General features: G+C 37.3%; 2 protein-coding genes across 2 annotated transcripts; both read left to right on the forward strand.

The window, feature by feature from the left end:
• Window positions 1–2576: 2576 nt before the first annotated feature.
• Window positions 2577–15726, forward strand: LOC107793634 (uncharacterized). The gene is given in 16 exon segments (XM_016616024.2): window positions 2577–3220; window positions 3222–3331; window positions 3521–3576; window positions 5125–5183; window positions 5284–5355; window positions 6339–6422; window positions 8477–8584; window positions 8903–8965; window positions 9796–9876; window positions 10593–10658; window positions 12497–12652; window positions 13161–13238; window positions 13581–13619; window positions 13813–13895; window positions 14509–14581; window positions 15342–15726. Coding segments are annotated over 16 exon segments (1812 nt in total). The 5' UTR covers window positions 2577–2707; the 3' UTR covers window positions 15513–15726.
• Window positions 15727–16349: 623 nt separating this feature from the next.
• Window positions 16350–20898, forward strand: LOC107793633 (pentatricopeptide repeat-containing protein At1g51965, mitochondrial-like). Its single transcript, XM_016616023.2, has 2 exons — window positions 16350–17123; window positions 18807–20898. Exons 1-2 carry the CDS (start codon window positions 16830–16832, stop codon window positions 20010–20012), a joined length of 1500 nt encoding a protein of 499 aa, XP_016471509.2. The 5' UTR covers window positions 16350–16829; the 3' UTR covers window positions 20013–20898.
• The last annotated feature ends 442 nt before the right edge of the window (window positions 20899–21340 follow it).

Below are 21340 nucleotides of genomic sequence, written 5' to 3' on the forward strand. Positions count from 1 at the left end.
ATATCAGGTTGTATCGTTTTATGTCGAGTGTTCTCTCATGTTTTATTCTTGTTACCTCATACGGCCTCTTTGGCTCATTTAGCTATGATAGTATGATACGAAGATACGTTACGTAGGTACTTGGTTGAGTAAGGTACCGGGTGCCCGTTGCGGCCCATCAGTTTGGGTCGTGATAGTACCCATGTAAAAACTGGGTACGAAGAGGTGAAGCAAGTGATTAAGAGAAATCCCCCGACCGGCCAGTTCTGCGTACTTGGTAAACATGAGGAAAAGTTTGTATACATATGGGAAGAGCCGAGCCGGGAGCACCCCATAATAACGACAAAAGTCTTTCGTCAGATAAGGAAGGGGAAGTGCATAACCGATGACAAACGAGTACGCATAAACGCGCAGTACCCCGGGCGACGTATCTACACGACGTCATTATCCACGGGAATGAGTTCAACATGATCAGGAATTCTCCACTTAGCCTTAAGCGCAGCAAGTGCCGCAACGTCTATCACTGAAACGACGGGCTCATGATCGGTGTCAAGTAAATGCTTGAAATCAATCTTGGATTTCCCTGAGCGTGGAATTATCTCATCCACGGTGGGAAAATTCTCATCTTCCACAATGGTCGTCCCTTCTTCATGGGAGGGCACATCCGTTTCTAATGCAACGGTACCGATGACTCTATCGGAAGTAGAAGGTGCACTGGCCATGTTTTCTTCGGTTATGTAGGTGATAGAAGCTAGGATAGAGGGAGTAACAATGACAAGGAACTTCGAAAGAAGAAAGATGGGGAAACGTAAGAATCCGAGGAAGGAGGAAAGAGAAGCCTGGAGTCTTTTGAATAATATGTAGAAAACACAGCAACCCCAAATGAAAAGTTCTCTCCTCTATTTATAAGAATACAAACATCTTGAGCGAGAAAATCAAACGCCGCCACGTTAATTCCAAAGCAGAGGAGGCACGAGAAACGATGTGACATATAAGGAACGTGCGCCATAATGACGCATGACAGATTGATGTCATTTCAAACTGACAGAACGGTCAGGTACGGCTCTCGAAGCATCACATCGTCATCTCGCTATGAAAGGTCACTCTTCGGCCAATGTGCTCAGATTTCTCAAAATGTGCAACTGGCGAAGTCCGCCCACCGAGCTCGCCCAAATGCAACCCCAATGGGAGGAGGGACTAACTATATGGGTCAAAATCTGATCAAAGAAATTCTACTTAAGGAAGAGTAACCAAGAAACAACCAAGCCAAAGCCGCGTATAGGAAGCGATATGCCGGCGAGTGATTCAGCTACGGTCTAGGTCGAGCACTCAATTCAGTCCGAACGGCCAGTTCAACACTTAGATATTTTAGGAAAATATTCTATGGGATATTCCAAGAACATAGGTACTCCGGTTAAGGACCGCTGGGTAAAGAAAATGTTTGGTATAAATATCATGAGAAAATGTGACATAAGGGGGGAAACACACATACATACAACATCATATACACCCCTAAAAAGATAAAGATACTCCCGAACCTGAGGCTCCTCACCGAGAAAGGAGATAAGAACTTAGAATCTCGATGTGCATCTATAATTCAATCTTATCAGATGGACGGAGAGCGGTCTTGTTTAAGCATGATGATTCTTTTCCTTTATGCATTCTTCATTATCATCAGATATTATTGGGGCAATTATCTATATCTTACATTGTGAGATTCAATAATCAAATATTATATTCAATTATGCTTGTTCATTCCTATTGTCTGTCTCAGATCTAGAATAAATTATTTCTGATCAAGATTTGCCCCAAGTCTTTTTTATTTAATTAGTTCAACAAAAAGGCCTAATACTTTTTAGTCAAACAATTGTGAGGGTGAGATACATTTGAATAATATACAAATAAATAGTCAAATTTTATGTATTTATTTGCTATATGTCTTCAGGTTTTAATTTCTTGTTTATCGATTTCTTTTATTATTTTTTTCTTCATGAGTATTAAAATCTTTTTCATAATGAAGGGACTGAAATGCTTAACTGTTATAGTTAATGAGTAAAGACACCAAATTAATTATCCCCAATGAATATTCACTATAGAAATTAACAAAATATACCAGTATAGTTAGACATCTTTATAACAATATAATTTAACAACCATTTACTATAAAAGTCAAATTTTTTCGGAATCAATTTTTATGCAATGTTATAATATATGTCATTTATAACGACACCTTACTATAATAACAAAAAATATCAGAACAAACGAGGTTGTCATAAAGAATTTTGACTGTATTAATTTGCTTACCTCTTGGGAAGTGCATAATAATGGATTTGTACAATACATGCAATGGTTTTTTTAGGAAAGGTATACGTTAATTAATCCATTTAAAGTTTGTAATAGTTTGATTTCTATGCATTAATAATATGAAAAGTCAAATAAATTATAATTGTAAGTAATTTACTGTAATAGATTTCATTTGTTATTATTTAAAAAATAAGACAAACAACCAATCACATCATACTATTAAATTATTTTAAATGTGTAAAAGAAATTCTTCAAACTGGTACAGCTATTCCAAAATATATAATCGGCGATTAGGAAGTAATTGCAATTGTGTTGATATAAGAGAGGTGAGTTTCCGTTTCCGACCCGGGGAAAAAGAGAAGTTTCCATTTCCGACCGTTTATTCAATTGCAATTGTGTTCAAATTTTGCCCTCCTTTCTCTCTATGCAAGTACCAAACATGCAAACACTGAGAGCCCTCCACTTCCAAAAACACCTTTTCAATCTCCCTCCAAAAATCCCCCTCTCATCTCTCCGTTTTACCATTTTATGCAATTCCTCTCAATACCCCAAACAATCCCGCCAGTTCCGTTCCGCTCTCCGTCAACAAATTCCTAAAGAGTCCACCTCTCTCACCGACGCCGCCGTACAAGGCTGGGCTGCCCCTTCAACAACTCAAAAAAACCCTAGTGACGAACACACCCCACAAACAGAGTCTAAGTCGACTGCAGTAAATGGGAATTATTCCAACGGTATAAAGACTAGGGTTTATGAAGTTATAGGGAATGGTACCAAGAAAAAGGGGAAGGGTGGGAAGAGTAGTAAAACAGTGTGGGTGTGTAGTGATTGTGGGTATGATGATGGGCAATGGTGGGGGATTTGTAAGCAGTGTAATGGTGTTAATACAATGAAGCGATTTTCGGAAGGAATAGAGCGTCCTACGAGTGGGTTTGAGGTTCACTGAGAATGTGACAAGGTCGTGGCTGCCTCATCAGTCTGTTAAAGCCATGCCTACGAAATTGACGGATGTAAATAAAGGGACCAATCAACTAAATTGGCGAATCCCTCTGTAAGTTAATTATAGATGTAAATAAGAGGAACATTGAATTTCATAATTATCTCCTAAAAAAGAATGTTGCCTGTTTTTGTCCTTTACATATCTTTGCTTCAGTGTTTTGCCATCTTGACTTTGATATTAATATTTGAAAATCTTATGGGAAATTGTTAATGAACACTTTGAAATATTGTACTTGTATAGGTCTGGTCTCTTTGGAGCTGAAGTTGGAAGAGTACTCGGTGGTGGTCTTGTGCCGGGTACTGCCTTGTTTTGTCCCTACTTTTACACATGAAGTTCATTGTGCCTTGCTGTCTCAACTGAAAAAATCAAAATTTATTCAGTCAAATTTTTTTATAAAGATACTACATGTTTATAAAAATTAACAAAAACAATTTCAGGTTTCGTAGCATGAGTTAAAATCTTCTCAGAGCAAGTGTTTATTTAGGCTATCATGTTAAAGGGGTCCTTCTAGTGTCACTAAATTTTGGCTATATGTCTACTGCAAGTAGTTTGGCTGCAGGTTTGCCTAATGTTTGTTGTTGTTTTGGCACTGCGTGGATACTGAAGTATACTTATTCAGTTTAATCAAACATTTTTCAGTATGCAGCATGGTAGAAACTGGCCAAGGCTAAATTATAACAAAGGAGCATAACTTACCACATATTTAGGGTTGAGGCACGATAGCTGAGGAAGTTATTGAATTTTAAGGATTTATGTTAAGTGCTTAGAAATGGGTGAACTTTAGGGCTGGACGTGCAAATACGGAATAAGGAGGGAAAGAAAAATATAAAATTAAAATTAGCCTTATCAAAAAGAGAGGTATAAAATTAGTTGACGACTCCGTTATCTAGTGGGCACAACACCGTATGGTTATATCTGTATCATAGAATTCAAGGAGAAGCTCAACTACTGACGGTAACAACCTTCATTACCCAAGCTCCATCTCTAGTTTCACATCAGTACTGCATTAGACAGGTATACCTAAATATCTATACTATTCCGCGAAGAATTCCACAATTAACTTAAGTAATGTAGCCTGCCTGTTACTCTGTCATTATTGAGATCATGTTACTAACTTGCAACTTGTTCACTTTAACCTTGAAATTTCTCGAGAAGCCTAAGTGTATTCTGTATAAAATTCAGAGTTATCCACCTACAAATAAAAAAGAAAAATGATAGCTTCCAGAAGTTGTTGCATTCTATAATTTGCTTAAGGCTATGCCTTGAACTTGCCACAGATGGATTAGGAGCATCAACCAAAATAATCTGTGCATGCTGATAAATAATTGCTGCTAAATGACAGTCACTGTCTAGGTCGTCTTTGCAGTGTTGTCAAAGGCTCATTTGAAGAGCGCTTAAGCCCTGAAGCTCAAAAAAGCTCAGGGTATGCGCTTCGCCTCACTTAGGCTGCGCTTCGGTGTAGGCAAGGCACCAAGGCGTGCGCCTCATTGCCAATAAGTTGAAGCAGTGCAAAACAATAAATATAATTGGCAAAAAGATACATTAATTGTTAAGGAAATTGTTATGAATGAAATTCTTAATTTTCTCTTGCATTACATATATGTTTTTATTTTTTTCTTTGTATAAAGCGCACACTTTAATTGCGCTTTGCGCGAAAAGCCCTGATAGATCTGGAGTGCTTTTTAATGCTTTTCGCCTTTGGCAACATTGCGTCGTTGGTCTCTGTTTTTCACTGTTTAAAAATATCCCCATTGATTTCATGGAGCATTTTGACTTTAATTTGTTAGGAGCTATCTCTATCTTCTCAATATGGACTGATTCTTTTATCCTTTTCTATGTTGCAGGCTGCTTAGTTTTAGTTGGCGGTGATCCGGGTGTTGGCAAGAGCACGCTATTGTTACAGGTATGATGCTATGTGCAGACATAAGTTTTTGGTTAGTCATATCATTTGGAGTCATCTAATATTCTCCAATCACTTTGACTATCTTATTCTTTATTGCAAGATTGCAGCCATAGTTGCAGAGGGGTGTGATATGGGAGGATCAGCACCAGTTCTCTATGTGTCTGGTGAAGAGGTGGGTGTTTATCATTCCTAATTGGGCAGTGCCTTTTTACTTTTTCAATCTTTTGTTATGCTGTATTTGCTAAAACTGAAATTCCACCAAGGGCATAATGTAGAAGTACACCAACATAGAACTATTCCTATACCTGACGTTGGCTAAACGTAAACCAATGTAAAAGCTTACCGTGTCATAACAGATTCGCTTTTTGAGAAATGGCATATTAATAGTATGTCTTAATGTATAGATAAACATGATGGTATATGAAGGCTTGGGGTGCTATCTGAACTGCCGTAGTAGTTACAATTGTCAATTGAGCTTTGATTGGGCCGGTTTTGAGTAACTGTTGTTAGTAATGTCTTCCGTTGATACATAAATCACTTCTGTACCTTTTCCATATTCACCTTTTCTGTGAGGGTAGCTGATTCTCATGCAGGTTGAGCATATGGTTACTTGACTGAGAAACATATGTCTACAAAGGAAAAGTGATAGGTTTATCTGCAAAAGGGGAAGGGAATAGCAATTACTTCCTCTGTCTCATTTTATGGGACACACTTTTCTTTTTAATTTCTCCGTAAAAGAATAACACCTTTCTATACATCTTCTCAAAAATAAAAAACACCTTTCAATATTTTGTAACAACTTAACTTTACACTTTCCATTTTACCCTTAATGAGATGATTGGTAGCCACACAAATGTCTATGGCTTTGTGTCCAATCAAAACTGCCACATAAATTGGGATGGAGGCAGTATATGAGGAACTACATGGTTTCAATATTTTCAAATTTGAAGGAGCACAGTCTCTGTGAGTGCATATGCTTGTGTTTTGGCTTTGTAATGCACGGAAACAAAATAGGGGAAAATGTCAATGGCTTGTAAATTTTTCCAAATCTTAATCCTAGCTTTCTTATTTAAATAATCTTTTTTTTCCTTTCCTACAATTTTACGTTCATGAAAAATGTCAGTAATGCCCCATCTTGAGTCTTCTTCATGGCAGAGTGTTGAACAAATTGGAAATAGAGCTGATCGGATGAGAATCGGGACAGATGAACTATTTCTTTATGCAAGTACAGATATTGAGGTATCCCTTTGATATCCTTCAATTTATGAATGTTAATTTCCCTTGGCATGATTAATCTGTTTTAGTACGCTATTCGTATTGATTGTTGACTAATGTTCTTAAACTGGCTTTTGTGGGACAACTATGCCTTGAGTTAGTCAGTACAACCGGTAGTGGCTGCCAATTGAAGGACCTCTATTTTTAAAAATTTATGGAAGGTTATTAATCCAGTGAAATATGAATAGACATGATCTGAGAAAACTGTACAACAACAACAATAACCCAGTGAAATTTCACAAGTGGGGTCTGGGAAGGGTAGTGAGTACACAGACCTTACCCCTATCCTAAGGGGGTAGAGAGGCTGTTTCCGAAAGACCCTCGGCTCAAAAAGACGAAAAGAGACAAATACATCAGTACCATCACCAGAAAACATAGAAATAGTAACAGCGACATAAGAACCAGAAAATAGATGAAAAGCAATAACAATAACCAGTAAATAAGGCCCTATGCAATGAATAACGAAGTAGAACTTGCTCAACTACCTCCATACCTACAACCCTAATGCTCGACCTCCACACCTTCCTATCAAGGGCCATGTCCTTGGAAATCTGAAGCCACACCATGTCCTGCTTGATTACCTCTCCCCAATACTCCTTAGGCTGCCCTCTACCTCTTCTCGTACCCACCAAAGCCAATCGCTCACACCTCCTTACCGGGGCATCTGGGCTTCTCCTCCGCACGTGCTCGAACCATCTGAGCCTCGCTTCCCGCATCTTGTCATCCATAGGAGCCACACCCACCTTCTCCCGAATAACTTGATTCCTAATCGTATCCATCCTAGTTTGCCCGCACATCCACCTCAACATCCTCATTTCTGCTTCTTTGAGAAACAATGTTTCTTAAAAATAGGTTTTGCTCTTAAGATGTTGCATAATCTTTCCGGTTGGCTTATGTTCACATGGTGGTTTACTATATGAAGTATGAGGTCCTTTCCGCCCCTTTTTCCGTAGCAAGTTGAGTCTTAGACAACTAGCCTGACCTCGACGATGCGGACTTGGGTGCTAGGTTAATTAGCATAATAATGCAAGGTTAGACAGGAGAAGATGTGAGAAGAAGAAGATTCAAAGTTGAACACTTAGATGGGAACTGTTTAATGTGCATTGGTCAGCCATGTCCATAGTTACCATTTTATTGTTGCAGAGTCTTTGAATAACAATTGCAGGTCTTTATGAGAACAGAAACCAAGTTTTACATGCTAGTGATTTTCCACATATCTCTTTGTTATCCCATGCAATCACTTCATCTTATAGGCTTATAGTAATTAAAAAGCTTGAATTTTGGAATCATCCTCAGAACTTCATTACATAAATTAACAAGGTGTACAATGTCCAGTCATGTTATTGCAGTCTTTGGGATTATACTGGGCTGTTGTTGTTGTTGTTGTTGCAGTCTTTGTTCATTTGGGGACAAACTGATTTTGCCTACCCTAGAACATCAAGTTGAGAGTATATTGACCTAGATGTATTTACCAAAATATTTTGCTAGTTGTACTCTTATTATAGTTTTTGAACAAACTTCTGATATTCTTAGTTGTGACCATTGTTTGGCTGAAATTTCTACATCCAACTGAAAGAAGCGAATGGATCAATATTTCCATCTTTTTAACCTTTAAATTGCAATTTGTTTGTTCTTGAGCCGAGGGTCTTTCGAAAACAGCCTCTCTATCTTCATAAGGTAGGGGTAGGTATGCGTACACACTATCCTTCCTAGACCCCGCTTGTGGGATTTCACTGGGGTTGTTGTCGTTGTAAATTGCAACTTGTAATAATAATGTGCAAATGTTGCGGATAAAAAAGGATCACTTAATGTAATATAGGTCGGTTAAACTATGTCAATGATCAAAAATATCTTTATATTAGTTCGTGTGCTTCATCTTCTCTTGTGAAAAGCTAGGTCCTTTGCACATTTGTTCAAAAAATAAACTGGACTACTTGAAGGTTGCAGACTGAGATATATGCTAGTGAATACATCTGATGTGTTTATGGTTTTTTATTCCATGTTGCTGTCTTCTTCAGGATATTCTGGAGAAGGCCCAAACTCTCTTGCTGCGAGCTTTGATAATTGATTCCATCCAGACAGTTTATCTGAGAGGAGTAACTGGAAGTGCAGGAGGTCTATCGCAGGTTTACTGTTTTGTGCTATTTTTGTAATAGTTTATTTTTATTGAGAGGTCATTCAAGTTTTTTATCCATTTGAATGGGAAGAGTTTCTCTCAATTCATTTGTTATTAAAAACTTTCATTTGAGGGAGTTTCCTATAAATAAATCATTCGTCTCACGATAGCTGTGCTACCAGAGTTTTCCGGAAGAATCTGTCTCTTAAGGATGACTTTTTAAAGCTCTGAGTTACCTTCTTTTTTAAATAATGAAATAGACGACCGTTAAGTTGTTTCTCAGAGCAGTGTTGAGTCATCATTCTTAATACTGATTCATTCTTGACAGGTAAAAGAATGCACAGAAGCATTGCTGCGGTTTGCCAAGAAGACCAATATCCCTGTGTTTCTGGTGAGGATGGACTATTGAACATTGTGCTTTAACTTAAAGACATCTGGTTGATGATATTTATTGCAGTAACTTAAGTCAATTTGTTGTCTTTTTTGTCACTTTAGATGGCTTTCTTTAATTATCCTCTCGTCCTCTCCTCCTTTGCAAAAAGTAAATTGAATTCTTTCAATTGATTTTTTATTAAAATAAATACGGAGATAAACTTTATAAGAGGAGTTTTACCTTTATTTATCATTTCGATACCTTATCAGAGGATATCTTGTTTCTTTTCTTGATTGAGAAATTTTCCTTTTCTTTTTTTGCATTGCAAGGTTACAAACCAGTTATGGAACATGTTCTTTTCAATATTTGGTATGTCTTGGACCATGCCTAACTCCATTTCAGAAATGCTGAAGTGCTGGACCAGGGAGGGTCTATGCAAGAAAGCTCAAAAGACCTAGAACACTGTTCCTCAAGTTATCTGGTGGTCCGTCTGGCTTGAAAGAAGCAGTCGAACTTTTGAAGGCAAAAGAAGAAATTTACATTGCCTTAAACTTAATTGTATTTTGTTGATTGCTTTTTGTTGATCGTTTTTTGGTGCACCAGATGTAGATGATATTTTAGACGCAATTGCTGATTTGCACAACCTGTAATTACGCCTGTTGCACTGGCTTAGTGCAAATATTTATATAATATATTATTTACCAATCCAAAAAAAAAAAAACTGTTAAGAAATTTTCCTTTTCTGTTACGAACCTATGCTTAACTAGAATTCATATGCTTTCAGCAGCCAGAATATCTTTGCCGGTTATTTATCTGTTGATCTGATACTAAACTTGGGTAATTTTCAGATTGGGCATGTGACTAAATCTGGAGAAATAGCTGGGCCTCGCGTCTTGGAACACATAGTTGATGTTGTTCTTTATATGGAAGTAAGTACCTTCTGAATTTCTGTTTTGAGTAGTATCTCCTCCTGTTATTTGCAGTACACATGTTTTTATATGGCCTTTGTTCATCTCATAGAGGAAAAAAAGAGTTTTTTTATGGCTTTTGATACTGAAGGTGAGAACATATTGTGCTCATACTAGAGATGCTGTATCGTTAGGAGCTTTTTTTTTTTTGTGATCATGTGTATAATGCTTTTTGTCTGTGCTTGGTCAATTTATTCAGAGTCTCTGAACATTTGGGCATATCCTTTATAATTTGTATGGCTTCTTTGGCTCCTCTGCATGCCCGTTTTACTCATTTGCGATATTAATTTATCATGTTCGTGAAGTTGCAAGGTAGCCTTTTGTCTTCAGTTTCTTTTTGGTGTACTTCTGAGGTCCCTATTTGTATGGGAGGATCTGGTCTCTTTTGTTGAGAACCATAGTTTGGTGTAGGTTCTCTTTTTTGGTATATGGCTTGTATAAGGGATTCTCCACAATTGTTAGTAAAATATTTACCTTATCAATAAAAAAAAATTATCGTGTTTGTGCACATTTTCTTTTGGTTCCATTTGGAGTCAGTTCTTGCAGACCGAGAACTATCATCTTTCTTGGAAGAACAATTTTCTCTATCCATATTGCTTTAGGAGGTTCTTGTTCTTGGTTTTGATTATACCATAGCTGTTTCTCATCAATGCCTGGTTCACACACTGAAATTGCAGGGAGAGAAGTATTCATCTCATCGTTTACTTCGTTCGGTAAAGAATCGATTTGGATCCACAGATGAGGTATTCGGATGCTTTATTTCTCTCACTCCCCCCGTTCTCCTTTCTCTTTTTCTTTCTTTTTTCGTTGAAATGCTCTATATGATTTTAGTGTTAGTGTGGTGGGACAAAGCTTGCCCTTCATTGTTTGAAGAGGGAGAAGATAAGGGGCAACTTAACGGAAGATCTACGCATTACATGAATCAGTTAGTTTTGAGTTTATTAGAATGTGGATTACTTGGAATGTATGTTCAGGCTTCTCTGCTAGGAGGAGTGAATATTGTTTAGTTATAGGGCTTCATTCTTACTGTCAATTTTTGGAGTTTTTTTTTTTGGGGGGGGGGGGGTGGGGGGGTAAAAGAACTGCACTTGATTTGAAAATATATCTACAAAAACTGGCAGAAGATGGTTGGTCCACCACATTTATTAGATGGAAAACTTTTAATGTCATCTCTTGGTACCTTACTTATTCCAGCATGGAAAGGTGCCAAACTTATTCCAACATATGCGACCCGTAGGTTTGAACTTGGAAAGAGTCTTGACTTAAACGTTCACTTTCTTTGATTGCGTTCGGATCAGGATATGTTTTGATTTTGGGAGAAGTGGTATTGGTTATGTTTTTCAGTAAACAAAAGTGAGTTTCTGGATTTTTATTCGCTGCTGTCTATAATTCTAAAGCAATTTTGGAGGCCTTCATATTGGTAGAAGTAATAAGATTAAATATGACTAAATATCTTTATTTTGCTGCTACGATACCTTTGAGTAAAAACTTTGTTGAAGGAAAACAAAAGAAAAAGTTATTATGGCAGGAAAAAAATAATTCCGGGGTCATAAGGTAATTTGTTGTAGCAGAAATGTGACTGAACAGACAGTGGCACCCTGCCTTGACTATGATGGGTTCCACTCTTCTCTGTTTGAAAATCAGCTCATTGCCTTTTCCCAGGAAACATTGGCTTCCAAATATTATTGGAAACTAATGACAATTGTTTTTTCCCAATATCAAGTTGTCTGGTTCTTAAACCAAACAAAACTATTGCCTCAGGGCTTTGGTCTGGTGGTAAAAGTGCAGCCGTGAGTGTGGATTAGACACGCGTCATGTTTTGAACCTGCCACAGACAAAGGCTCGGTATTTAAGTGGAGAATGGTAGAGGGACAAACCCTTTATCCACCAAGTTTTGAACCGTCCACCACTGGCCTTCCGGAATTCCGCAGTTATCGAAAAGAAAAAAAAACAACTATTTACTCTGTTATCTTCTTCCTTGAGGTAATTGTATGTAGAACTTTAAAAACAAGTAAATTATGATTGCGGCTTTTCAATCTCAAGTTGTATGCACCAAGCAGAGTTTGTTTTATTAAGTTATCCTGACGCTGGAAGTCACAATGTGATTCATGTTTAGTGATGTAGGCGAATAGCTGTGACAGGTATGTTCTGCTCTTGCACAAAAGAAGCTCGTATTTTCATTTGGAGTCTGATTTTTCCGGCTTCATTTCATGATGTTGGGTTACTGGTGATCCAAGAAGGTTATCCTTCTTATCCGGTCAGCATATTCTGATTGATAAAGGTTATCCCTTTCTAATGTTGGTTAAAGATTTACCAAAAGTCAATATGAAGGGCAAAATGTAGACGTGACTTAATCTAGGTAAAATCGCCAAAGGATTTCTCAAATTCTTTTAGTCTGGGTTATGCTACTTTCTTTGTAGGATTCTCATCTCAGGGAACATCATACTGAAAATTTTGGACCACCTAATGATTTCCCAAGTCTTTTTCTGATTTATGTATTTTTTTCCTATTGTGTGCTCTGGCATGTTTGTTAGTGTTGCGAACTGGTGCAATCGGCTAACCTATTGTCTTTTGCTTGCAGCTTGGAGTGTTTGAAATGTCGCAATCGGGCTTGCAGGCTGTTTCAAACCCAAGTGAAATATTTCTAAGTGAGCAGCAGTCGGATTCTGATTTTCTGGCTGGATTAGCTGTTACTGTAATTATGGATGGATCTCGAGCCTTTCTTATCGAAATTCAGGTATGTGTTATGCAATACTTTGTTTTGGGAATTCTCTAGTCTTTATTAGTTTATGCTCAAGTGGAACCAAGCATTGTGTAGAAGTTTCATTATAGAGAAATATGGAAACCAAGAAGGGGAGTGAAGGGCTGGTGAAATTACCATGTCTAATGGTATAGGGTCTATGGAGGGGTAATGGGGTATAACGAAGATATGGGATGATTTCTATGACAAACATCAGAGTCAAGTGGGCAAATGGAGCTAGAATCAGGTCCCGGAAACAAAGATGGTGCAGTGATAACCCCTTGTGCAACGTCTTTTCTACATTTTTCAATTTCTCTTGCCAAAAGCTATTACAACTGCACAGGTGTACCGATGAGGGGAAGGAAGAGAGCTTTGTAATTTAAGCAGTTTTATTGTTTTTTTTCGACCTAAATATCTCCCTAGCTACTTCCTCGTGAATCTGCTCTTCTAATGTAACATTTTCTCAAATATTTTATCATTTGAATAAATTTCTATATCCATGTAGGCATTATGTGTCGCTGGTTCATCAGTCTCAAGACAAGTAAATGGCGTTCAAGCTGGCAGAGCTGAGATGATAATTTCAGTGAGTATTACTCCTTCAACATTTACATGAGCTCGTAAGGAAATCTTGTAGGTTCTTTTAATAGGGAGCAAGTTGTTGCTTTCGATCTACTGCTGAAACTTGTGGCTCACATGCCAATTCTTGAAGATCGTTGGTATTTCTATATTTTTTTCCCTGAACTGAAGATTGCGAATTAACTGGTTTCCTTACTACTGTACAGAAACCAGTGTAAATTCTTGATAATCATTTATATGTCCTTTTCCTGAAACTGAATAACTCAGATGCATGTGCTATTTTTTTGTTTTTTGGGATCAGATATGCTGAAGATTGCAAATTAACTGGTTTCTTTGCTATTGTATACAGGTTCTTATAAAGCAAGCTGGTCTCAAGCTACAAGAGAATGTAATGATTCTAATGAACATTCCACGAATACTTTCTTCCATTTATGGCTTCTCCTCGGGATGTCTTACCTTATTTTTTTAATTTGATCTTCCTTTTTTTATATTTGGTTTGTCAGTGCATACTTTGTGTTTTCTTTTACAATTTGACATATACTCTAGATCTTTGATGTGGTTCCTATCCTATTTGATTATAGGGTATTTTTCTCAATGTTGTCAGTGGCGTTAGGCTGTCAGAGACTGCTGGTGATCTTGCAGTAGCAGCGGCAATTTGCAGCAGGTATATTGTTCATATGTATTAGCCATCTGTCTTTGCAGGTCAGCACCTATATAGTTTTCTCTCCCAAATCATATTGTTATTTTACACAACTTTCACATACTTTAAAAATTCAAATTCATTTAAATAATCAAACTTAATATTTGATGTGGTGTATTTTCCTGTAACTAACTTTCAAAGTATTTATTTGTTTTACTTCTTGTATAACATAGAAGTCAAATAGACACCTTAAACTCCTTGCTGAGCTAAATAATGTCACATAAAGTGCGATGGAATGAACACCTGATTATCATGGATGTTCTCTGTACATTAATACCAAACTACGTAAAAGACAAAGGAGGGAGTGAATGGACAGAGGAAAGGAAAAGAAAAAGTTTTTTAAAAAAAAGCATGCAGTTTTCTCGATGACATGGAATTGCTTCTTGTGACTTGGAAGATAACCAATGCCCCTATTTAAGTAAAGCAAACCTATGTGTGCCTGGCTTTGCTCTCCAATCTTGAGAAAGAGAAATAGACTAGTGGATTTCTGCATTTATTTATACTACTTTTAATTATTTTTTATATTTCTTTTCAAGTATGTAGATGTTTGTAAGCATGTGCCTTGTGTCCTTTTCAGTTTTTTGGAGTTCCCTCTTCCTGTGGGCATAGCATTCATTGGGGAAATTGGCCTTGGTGGTGAAATTCGTACGGTATGTATACTTACCGGATCCCCCTTCTCTAACTTTCTGTAAACTTCCCAAATTAATTATTTTCTTGTGAAATTTCTGGGATTTGCACCCTGATAACATGGCTTATTCGAATCTGAGGATGCTATCTGGCCTCATACTCCTATAATGCAATTGAGATTAAATAATAGCATCCTCAAATTCGAATAAGCCAGTTGGATTATCAATGGCAGAAACATGATTCTAACTATAAACGTTGCTTGGCTCAACCTTGAAAAGCCAGTTGAAATTTACATGTAACTACCATACCTCTTCTTGTGATTTGCTCCCTTTCCTTTCTTTTTCTTCCTTTTGTTGTTTTATAGTCCTGAGGTGTAAAAAATTGCAGTTTTGTCTTTTATGATGTTTTTTTTTTTCAAATTTTATGAGTGCCTACTTTTATGATCTTCCATTTCCTCGGTTATCAAAAAATAAATACCATAATTCATGCATCCTATCTCACTTTTCCTATTATTTTAATGTCCAGGCTGGCAAAAGCCATGTAGCTTCTTCTTATAAGTGCTGTTGCTTGGAGTTAGTCATTTATGTTGCCTGTTGGTTGAGAAAAAGAATATTATAGCTAACCTCCATCCAGCAGTAGGCTTATGGGTTTTGGAAAGGCATTATGGTTTTCAGTTGGAGATTTTACGCTTAACCATACTTGCACACCATGTACAAGACATGTTCTTTTCCTCTTCCTGTCATTCTGATACACTTCTGTTTGTTCTCCTTGCAAAATCATTAGGTACCAAGAATGGATAAAAGAATAAATACAGTGGCGAAGCTGGGATATAAGAAATGTATTATTCCCAAATCAGCTGAAACATCATTGACAGCGTTAGATCTCGGAGATACTGAGATAGTGGCGTGCAGGAATTTAAAAGAGATGATAAACATTGTGTTCAGAAAACGCTGAGATGGGTTGTAGTGATTTTTTTTTTGTAAATGGTGATGCACTCTACGCAGATGTCAGTGCTGTATATTATCTAGGTTGGACTTTACGCTTTGTGTTTTTAGCTGAGTTCTGTCATTTTGTGCTCAGCACCGGTATATTAACATAGACAGATTGTCTTTACCTTTAATTTACCAGGTAATTATTTCAAGCCCCTTGGCAATCATTCACATCTTGATTGTCATTAGCAAGTGTTTCACTCAGTTTTTTGAATGCGTCGACAGAAACAGAGCCAAATTGGGGGTGGCAGGGGTGAGAAAATCTTTTCAGAACGGCCCATGTCTCCTTTTTGAATAACCCATCCCTTTATTTTAGTCGGTGCGGGCTATACATTCACCCTCTGATCAGGGCCATAAGCGGGTCATCTCGGTCCCGTAGACACCTATAGTGCCATCACCTTTTATTATAAGAGTTTTATTATATACTCATCTGAGTGACTCAAACTCGTGTCATGTCAAGTAATTAAGCAATATTGTCACTTCAAAACCAATATATCAAATAGTAAACAGATTTGTTTACCCGAAAAATGGATAACAATTAAATTGATAAGCGGTTCTAAGGATACGTTGTATAACTTGTTACAAATTGAGAAAATATATAAATGAATATCGAAATTAACTGTAAAAGAAATAAATGCAAATCAAATATATTAATTAGCCTAGGCTCTCAAGTTTGATCACCCTCAAATTGAATGTAGAGTAAACTGATATAAGAACAAAATGACTGAATATTGAAAACCAGAAGAAAGACAGTATATTGCTTTATATTCTATGAAAAATGAATCCCCCTATAAATGATCACTGCTACCGGCTCCGGCATCCCTGCTACCGGCTCCGGCGGACATTCCGGCAGCAGTTCCGATGCTTCGGCACCAAATACAGCGGCAGAGTGGTAGTCGAAGCCGAAGATGGCCGTTCCTTCGCCGTCGAAGTCGATGCTCCAACTCTCCAAGCAGACTCCAGAGGCTATGCTCTCCCCCGCCGTGACCTAATCTGTAAAATCTCCCAAATTCTAAAATCACCTCCGTCCCCTTCATCCGATCCATTCCTTGACCTATCCGACTACCTGGACACATTAACCTTAACTCTAACTCCCTCGGAAGCTTCCGAAATCCTCAAAAACCTCAAATCCCCAACCTTAGCTCTTCGTTTCTTCCGATTTTGCCCCTCTGAAATCCCTAAATTTCGCCATGACTGTTTCACTTACAACCGTATACTTCTCATCCTCTCCAAGTCTTCTCTACCGAACCGGCTCGATTGCGTACGCGAAATTATCGATGAAATGGAACGGTCTGGTATAAGTGGAAACATCTCCACCGTTAATCTTCTCATTGGAATATTCGGAGACGGCCAACAAGGGAATGGACTTAATGAGCTGACCAGGTGTTTGGAGTTGGTTAAAAAATGGGATTTGAGGTTGAATTGTTACAGTTATAAGTGTATGTTACAAGCTTATATTAGATTGAGCAATTCAGATAAGGCTTTAGAAGTTTACCAAGAAATGAGGAGGCGTGGCTATAGATTGGATATATTTGCGTACAACATGCTTCTTGATGCTCTTGCTAGGGACCAAAAGGTTTGATCTTTGGCATTATTAACTAAAGTATTCTTTTTGGGAAGAAAAATTATAGTGTAAAAGATATTTGTAGTCTGTCTTTAAAATGTGAAATTGGGATTAATGAAGTACCTATGGTACAAAAACACTAAGTTTGGGGGACATGGTAAACCTTATTGTCTTTGTGGAACACAGATGGCACCTTTTATGAAATATTTTGAAGTGTAGATATCAACGAAACCAGATTGCCTTCACTCCAAATTGGACCACTTCATTTGTTTTTTGTATCTAATTTCTATTACTGTAGTTTTCTTATGAGATTGAACCGAGTTTAATTCCTATACCTAGGTTTCAAATTAATGGTGCAGCTAGGTACACCAAATTCAATGGAAATGAGCTGTCTTAGTTATTAAAAATAGGAAACAGTTATGCAAATGAAGTGCATCCCCTTTACCTCTAAAGGGGTGGCTTAGTAGTCGAGAAACTGGAGTAACAACTTTGCGTACTGAAGTTTGATCTCCGACGAAGGTGACACTAGGTGAATCTTTTCAGTATTCGAAACCTTGGTGTATAGTGTTTCTCGGCTTAGTAGTCGAGAAACTGGAGTAACAACTTTGCGTACGGAAGATCGATCTCCGACAAAGGTGACACTAGGTGAATCTCAGTATTTTAAACCTTGGTGTATAGTGTTTGTCAGTTTCCGTAGTAGTGGGAGATAAGCAAGTACCTGGTGAATTAGTTGAGGTGCACACACGTTGGCTCAACATGACCGATATTAAAAATGAAGGTGTTTTACACTTATTTGACTTTTGAGTTTTGCAAGGTGCACTCATTCAATTAAGATTATTGTTGAAGCGGATAGGAAGAGTTCTAGTCACAGGTGCTATTAGGGGTGTTCGTCGGTCAGTACAGTACAATATTTAGACATTTCGGTACGGTATTTTCGGTATTCGGTTTCTTAAAATGCAATACCAATGCCGTACCTAATTAAATTCGGTATGGTTCGGTTTTTCTCCTTTCGATTTCGGTATATTCGGTTTGGTAACTTCGATTTATTCGGTTCGAATACTAACTAGTGCATAGAGTCATAGACGGTAATATTTTAAATTAACGTACTCAAAAGTACAAAACTAAAAACATTTGTTGACAAAAGTTTTGTCCAAAACTAGCAAATACCAACATAGAGAGAGAAAACTGTACATAAAAGAATAAATTTGATCATTAAAAATGTCTTGTTACTTGCTTAGAGTTAATTGACGAACTTAGAGAATAAAGGGAAGTTAAATTTTAAATTTTTATATTTATGTTATAACTAATAAAATGTTTATTGTGTAATATAATATATATTTCGGTATGGTATCGGTATTTCGGTATTTCATTTTAAAATACCAAATGCCATACCTAATACCAATATTTTTTAAAACTTAAACCAAATACCAAAATATCGAATACCTAATGCCAAAATTTTCGGTTTCGGTACGGTAATTCGGTATTTACCAAATTATGCACAGCCCTAGGTGCTATCATTATTTCTTGGTATGAGAATAATACAAGTATGGTCAGATGTCTTGATATTGAAGTATTTATTGTCTCTAAGATTAAAATACTTAATAAACAGTATACATACATTATCCTACAGAGCTGTTTTGACTGATGAATATGGTTCTGCTTGTCTAATGATTCTAATGTGCAGCGCTTTGCCAGGTTGATCAGGCCTACAAGGTTTTTGAGGACATGAAGAAGTGGCACTGCGAACCAGATGAATATACATATACCATTCTGATCAGAATGACTGGGAAATTAGGGAAGCCTGGCGAATCACTGTCTTTCTTTCAGGAAATGCTGTCGAAGGGCATATCACCGAATTTAATGGCTTATAATACTATGATCGAAGCTCTTGCCAAAGGCCGAATGGTTGATAAGACTATCTTTGTCTTCTCTAAGATGGTGGGGAATAGTTGCCGTCCAAATGAATTTACCTACAGTATTATTTTAAATGTATTGGCTGCAGAAGGGCAACTTGGAAGACTTGATGAAGTTGTGGAAATATCTAAGAGATACATGAATAAACCAATATATGCATATCTTGTTAGAACATTGAGTAAACTAGGCCATGCAAACGAAGCTCACAGGCTCTTTTGCAATATGTGGAGCTTCCATGATGGAGGAGATCGTGATGCTTTCTTATCCATGTTAGAGAGCTTATGCAACAGTAAGAAAGTAACTGAGGCTATTGACTTGCTGAATAAGATGAATGAAAAGGGAGTAAAAACAGATACCTTCATGTATAATACTGTGTGCGCTGCTATTGGGAAATTAAAGCAGATTTCTCATCTTCATGATCTCTATGAGAAGATGAAACTGGATGGCCCTTCACCAGACATATTTACTTATAACATTTTGATCTCTAGCTTTGGTAGAGCAGGACAGGTTGAGGAAGCTCTCAAGATTTTTGAAGAACTTGAGAATAGCAATTGTAAACCTGATATTGTCTCCTATAACTCCTTAATAAATTGTCTGGGGAAGAATGGTGACATTGATGAAGCGCACGTGAAATTCATTGAGATGCAGGAAAAGGGCTTGAATCCTGATGTTGTAACATATAGTACTCTCATTGAATGCTTTGGGAAGACAGAAAAAGTTGAGATGGCATATCGCCTCTTTGATGAAATGCTTGCAGCTGGTTGTTATCCTAACATAGTGACATACAATATCCTACTTGACTGTCTGGAGAGAAGTGGGAGAACTTCAGAAGCTGTTAGTTTATATGCAAAATTGAAAGAACAGGGTTTGACAGCTGATTCAATCACATATACCATCCTTGAACGTTTACAAAGTGGTTCACATAGAACAACTAGAGTTCGCAGACAACATCCAATCACCGGTTGGGTGGTTAGCCCATTAAGGTGATAGGAAACAGGGATGGGATTAAGCTGCTCATGGTTGTACGCTTTAAGGATTTACTTGTGCTATCTCCTAGACCAAAGCATGGTGCTAAAGCGACATTAAATTGAATTTAAATCGAGGACAAGTTGGCATTTATAACTCTGATGATTATGAATTAAGCTGCTGCCTTGAAGACCGATCAGCTGTAGAAGACATGAATCCTTTTTATGTGGAAGTAGTTCCAAATCTGATCTTTTGGTCTGTATATTGGTGCATATTTACAAAATGCACCTTGGTGAAATGGTTACTTCTACAGTTATTTTAATGTTCAAAATTCTCTTTGGCTGTGGAAACCATTCTAGATGAAACATATAGATGCCTTGCTTTAGAGATTTGAGTGTGGAAGCATGATATTGTACTAACCATCTGTGTTGACAGTTTGGGTGAAAAGTGAATAGAAGACAGTAAGAAGTTGGGCCAAGAGCGAAGCTGCTTATTTCTAGTACAACTAGGACCCTTTCTGGAAATCAACTATTTAACTGAGCTGATCACCCGTCCTACCATGTTTGGGTGAAAGTGAATAGAAGCTGCTTATTTCTAGCAACTAACACATTTTCTGGAAATCATCTATTTTAACTGTCTTCGATGTTGTTGATGTCTGTATTCATACTTTGGGTGCTAGGAAATTTCTTCCACATCAATATACTGCATGGACTTTGGATGCCTGGTGATTGACAACAGATTCTGAATTGTATCCTTGTCCAGATTCCAGATAAGTGATACTAGTATTAGCTTGTAGTGCTGCTTTTACTGCATTTATTTGTAATATTGTAGCGACGGAAACTAATAGTGGAGTTTTATTGGAAAGGGAATAACTTCCTTCAAATTGTTTTCATAATTTGAAGTTCCCAGAATGGAATTCAAGTGAACCTGACTCTAACCTTTTGCTGCCAATCTGTCTATAAGAAACACTAGTTTCTTCAATTGTGAACCTTCCCTCAAATGTCTAAACTCAACCCTGATAGTTTCCTCTTAAAGGTTGATGAAAATGGTCGTTTTATCAGCAATAATTCTCTTGAAAATAAGTGCAATTACCATGCTTATGCATCTATGACTTTCCATAACTTGTCATTGCAATTTTTAGAATAATGCTTCTTGCCAAAAAAATTCAAACTTTAGATTTAGTTATAGAACCCGTTTATCACTATGATTACAGAATATGCTTGCCTTCTTGGAGAATAAACAGCGAGCTGTATGGAAATTTTGTCATTGTGATTGATTGACGTTCTTTTAACTTTGTCTTTAGGTACTGTTTTTTAGAGTCCGGAACTTTTTTGTTGTATTTTTGGACA

This window comes from Nicotiana tabacum, chromosome 6, assembly GCF_000715075.1.
Source record: "Nicotiana tabacum cultivar K326 chromosome 6, ASM71507v2, whole genome shotgun sequence".
In the NCBI taxonomy this organism is placed as follows: Eukaryota; Viridiplantae; Streptophyta; class Magnoliopsida; order Solanales; family Solanaceae; genus Nicotiana; species Nicotiana tabacum.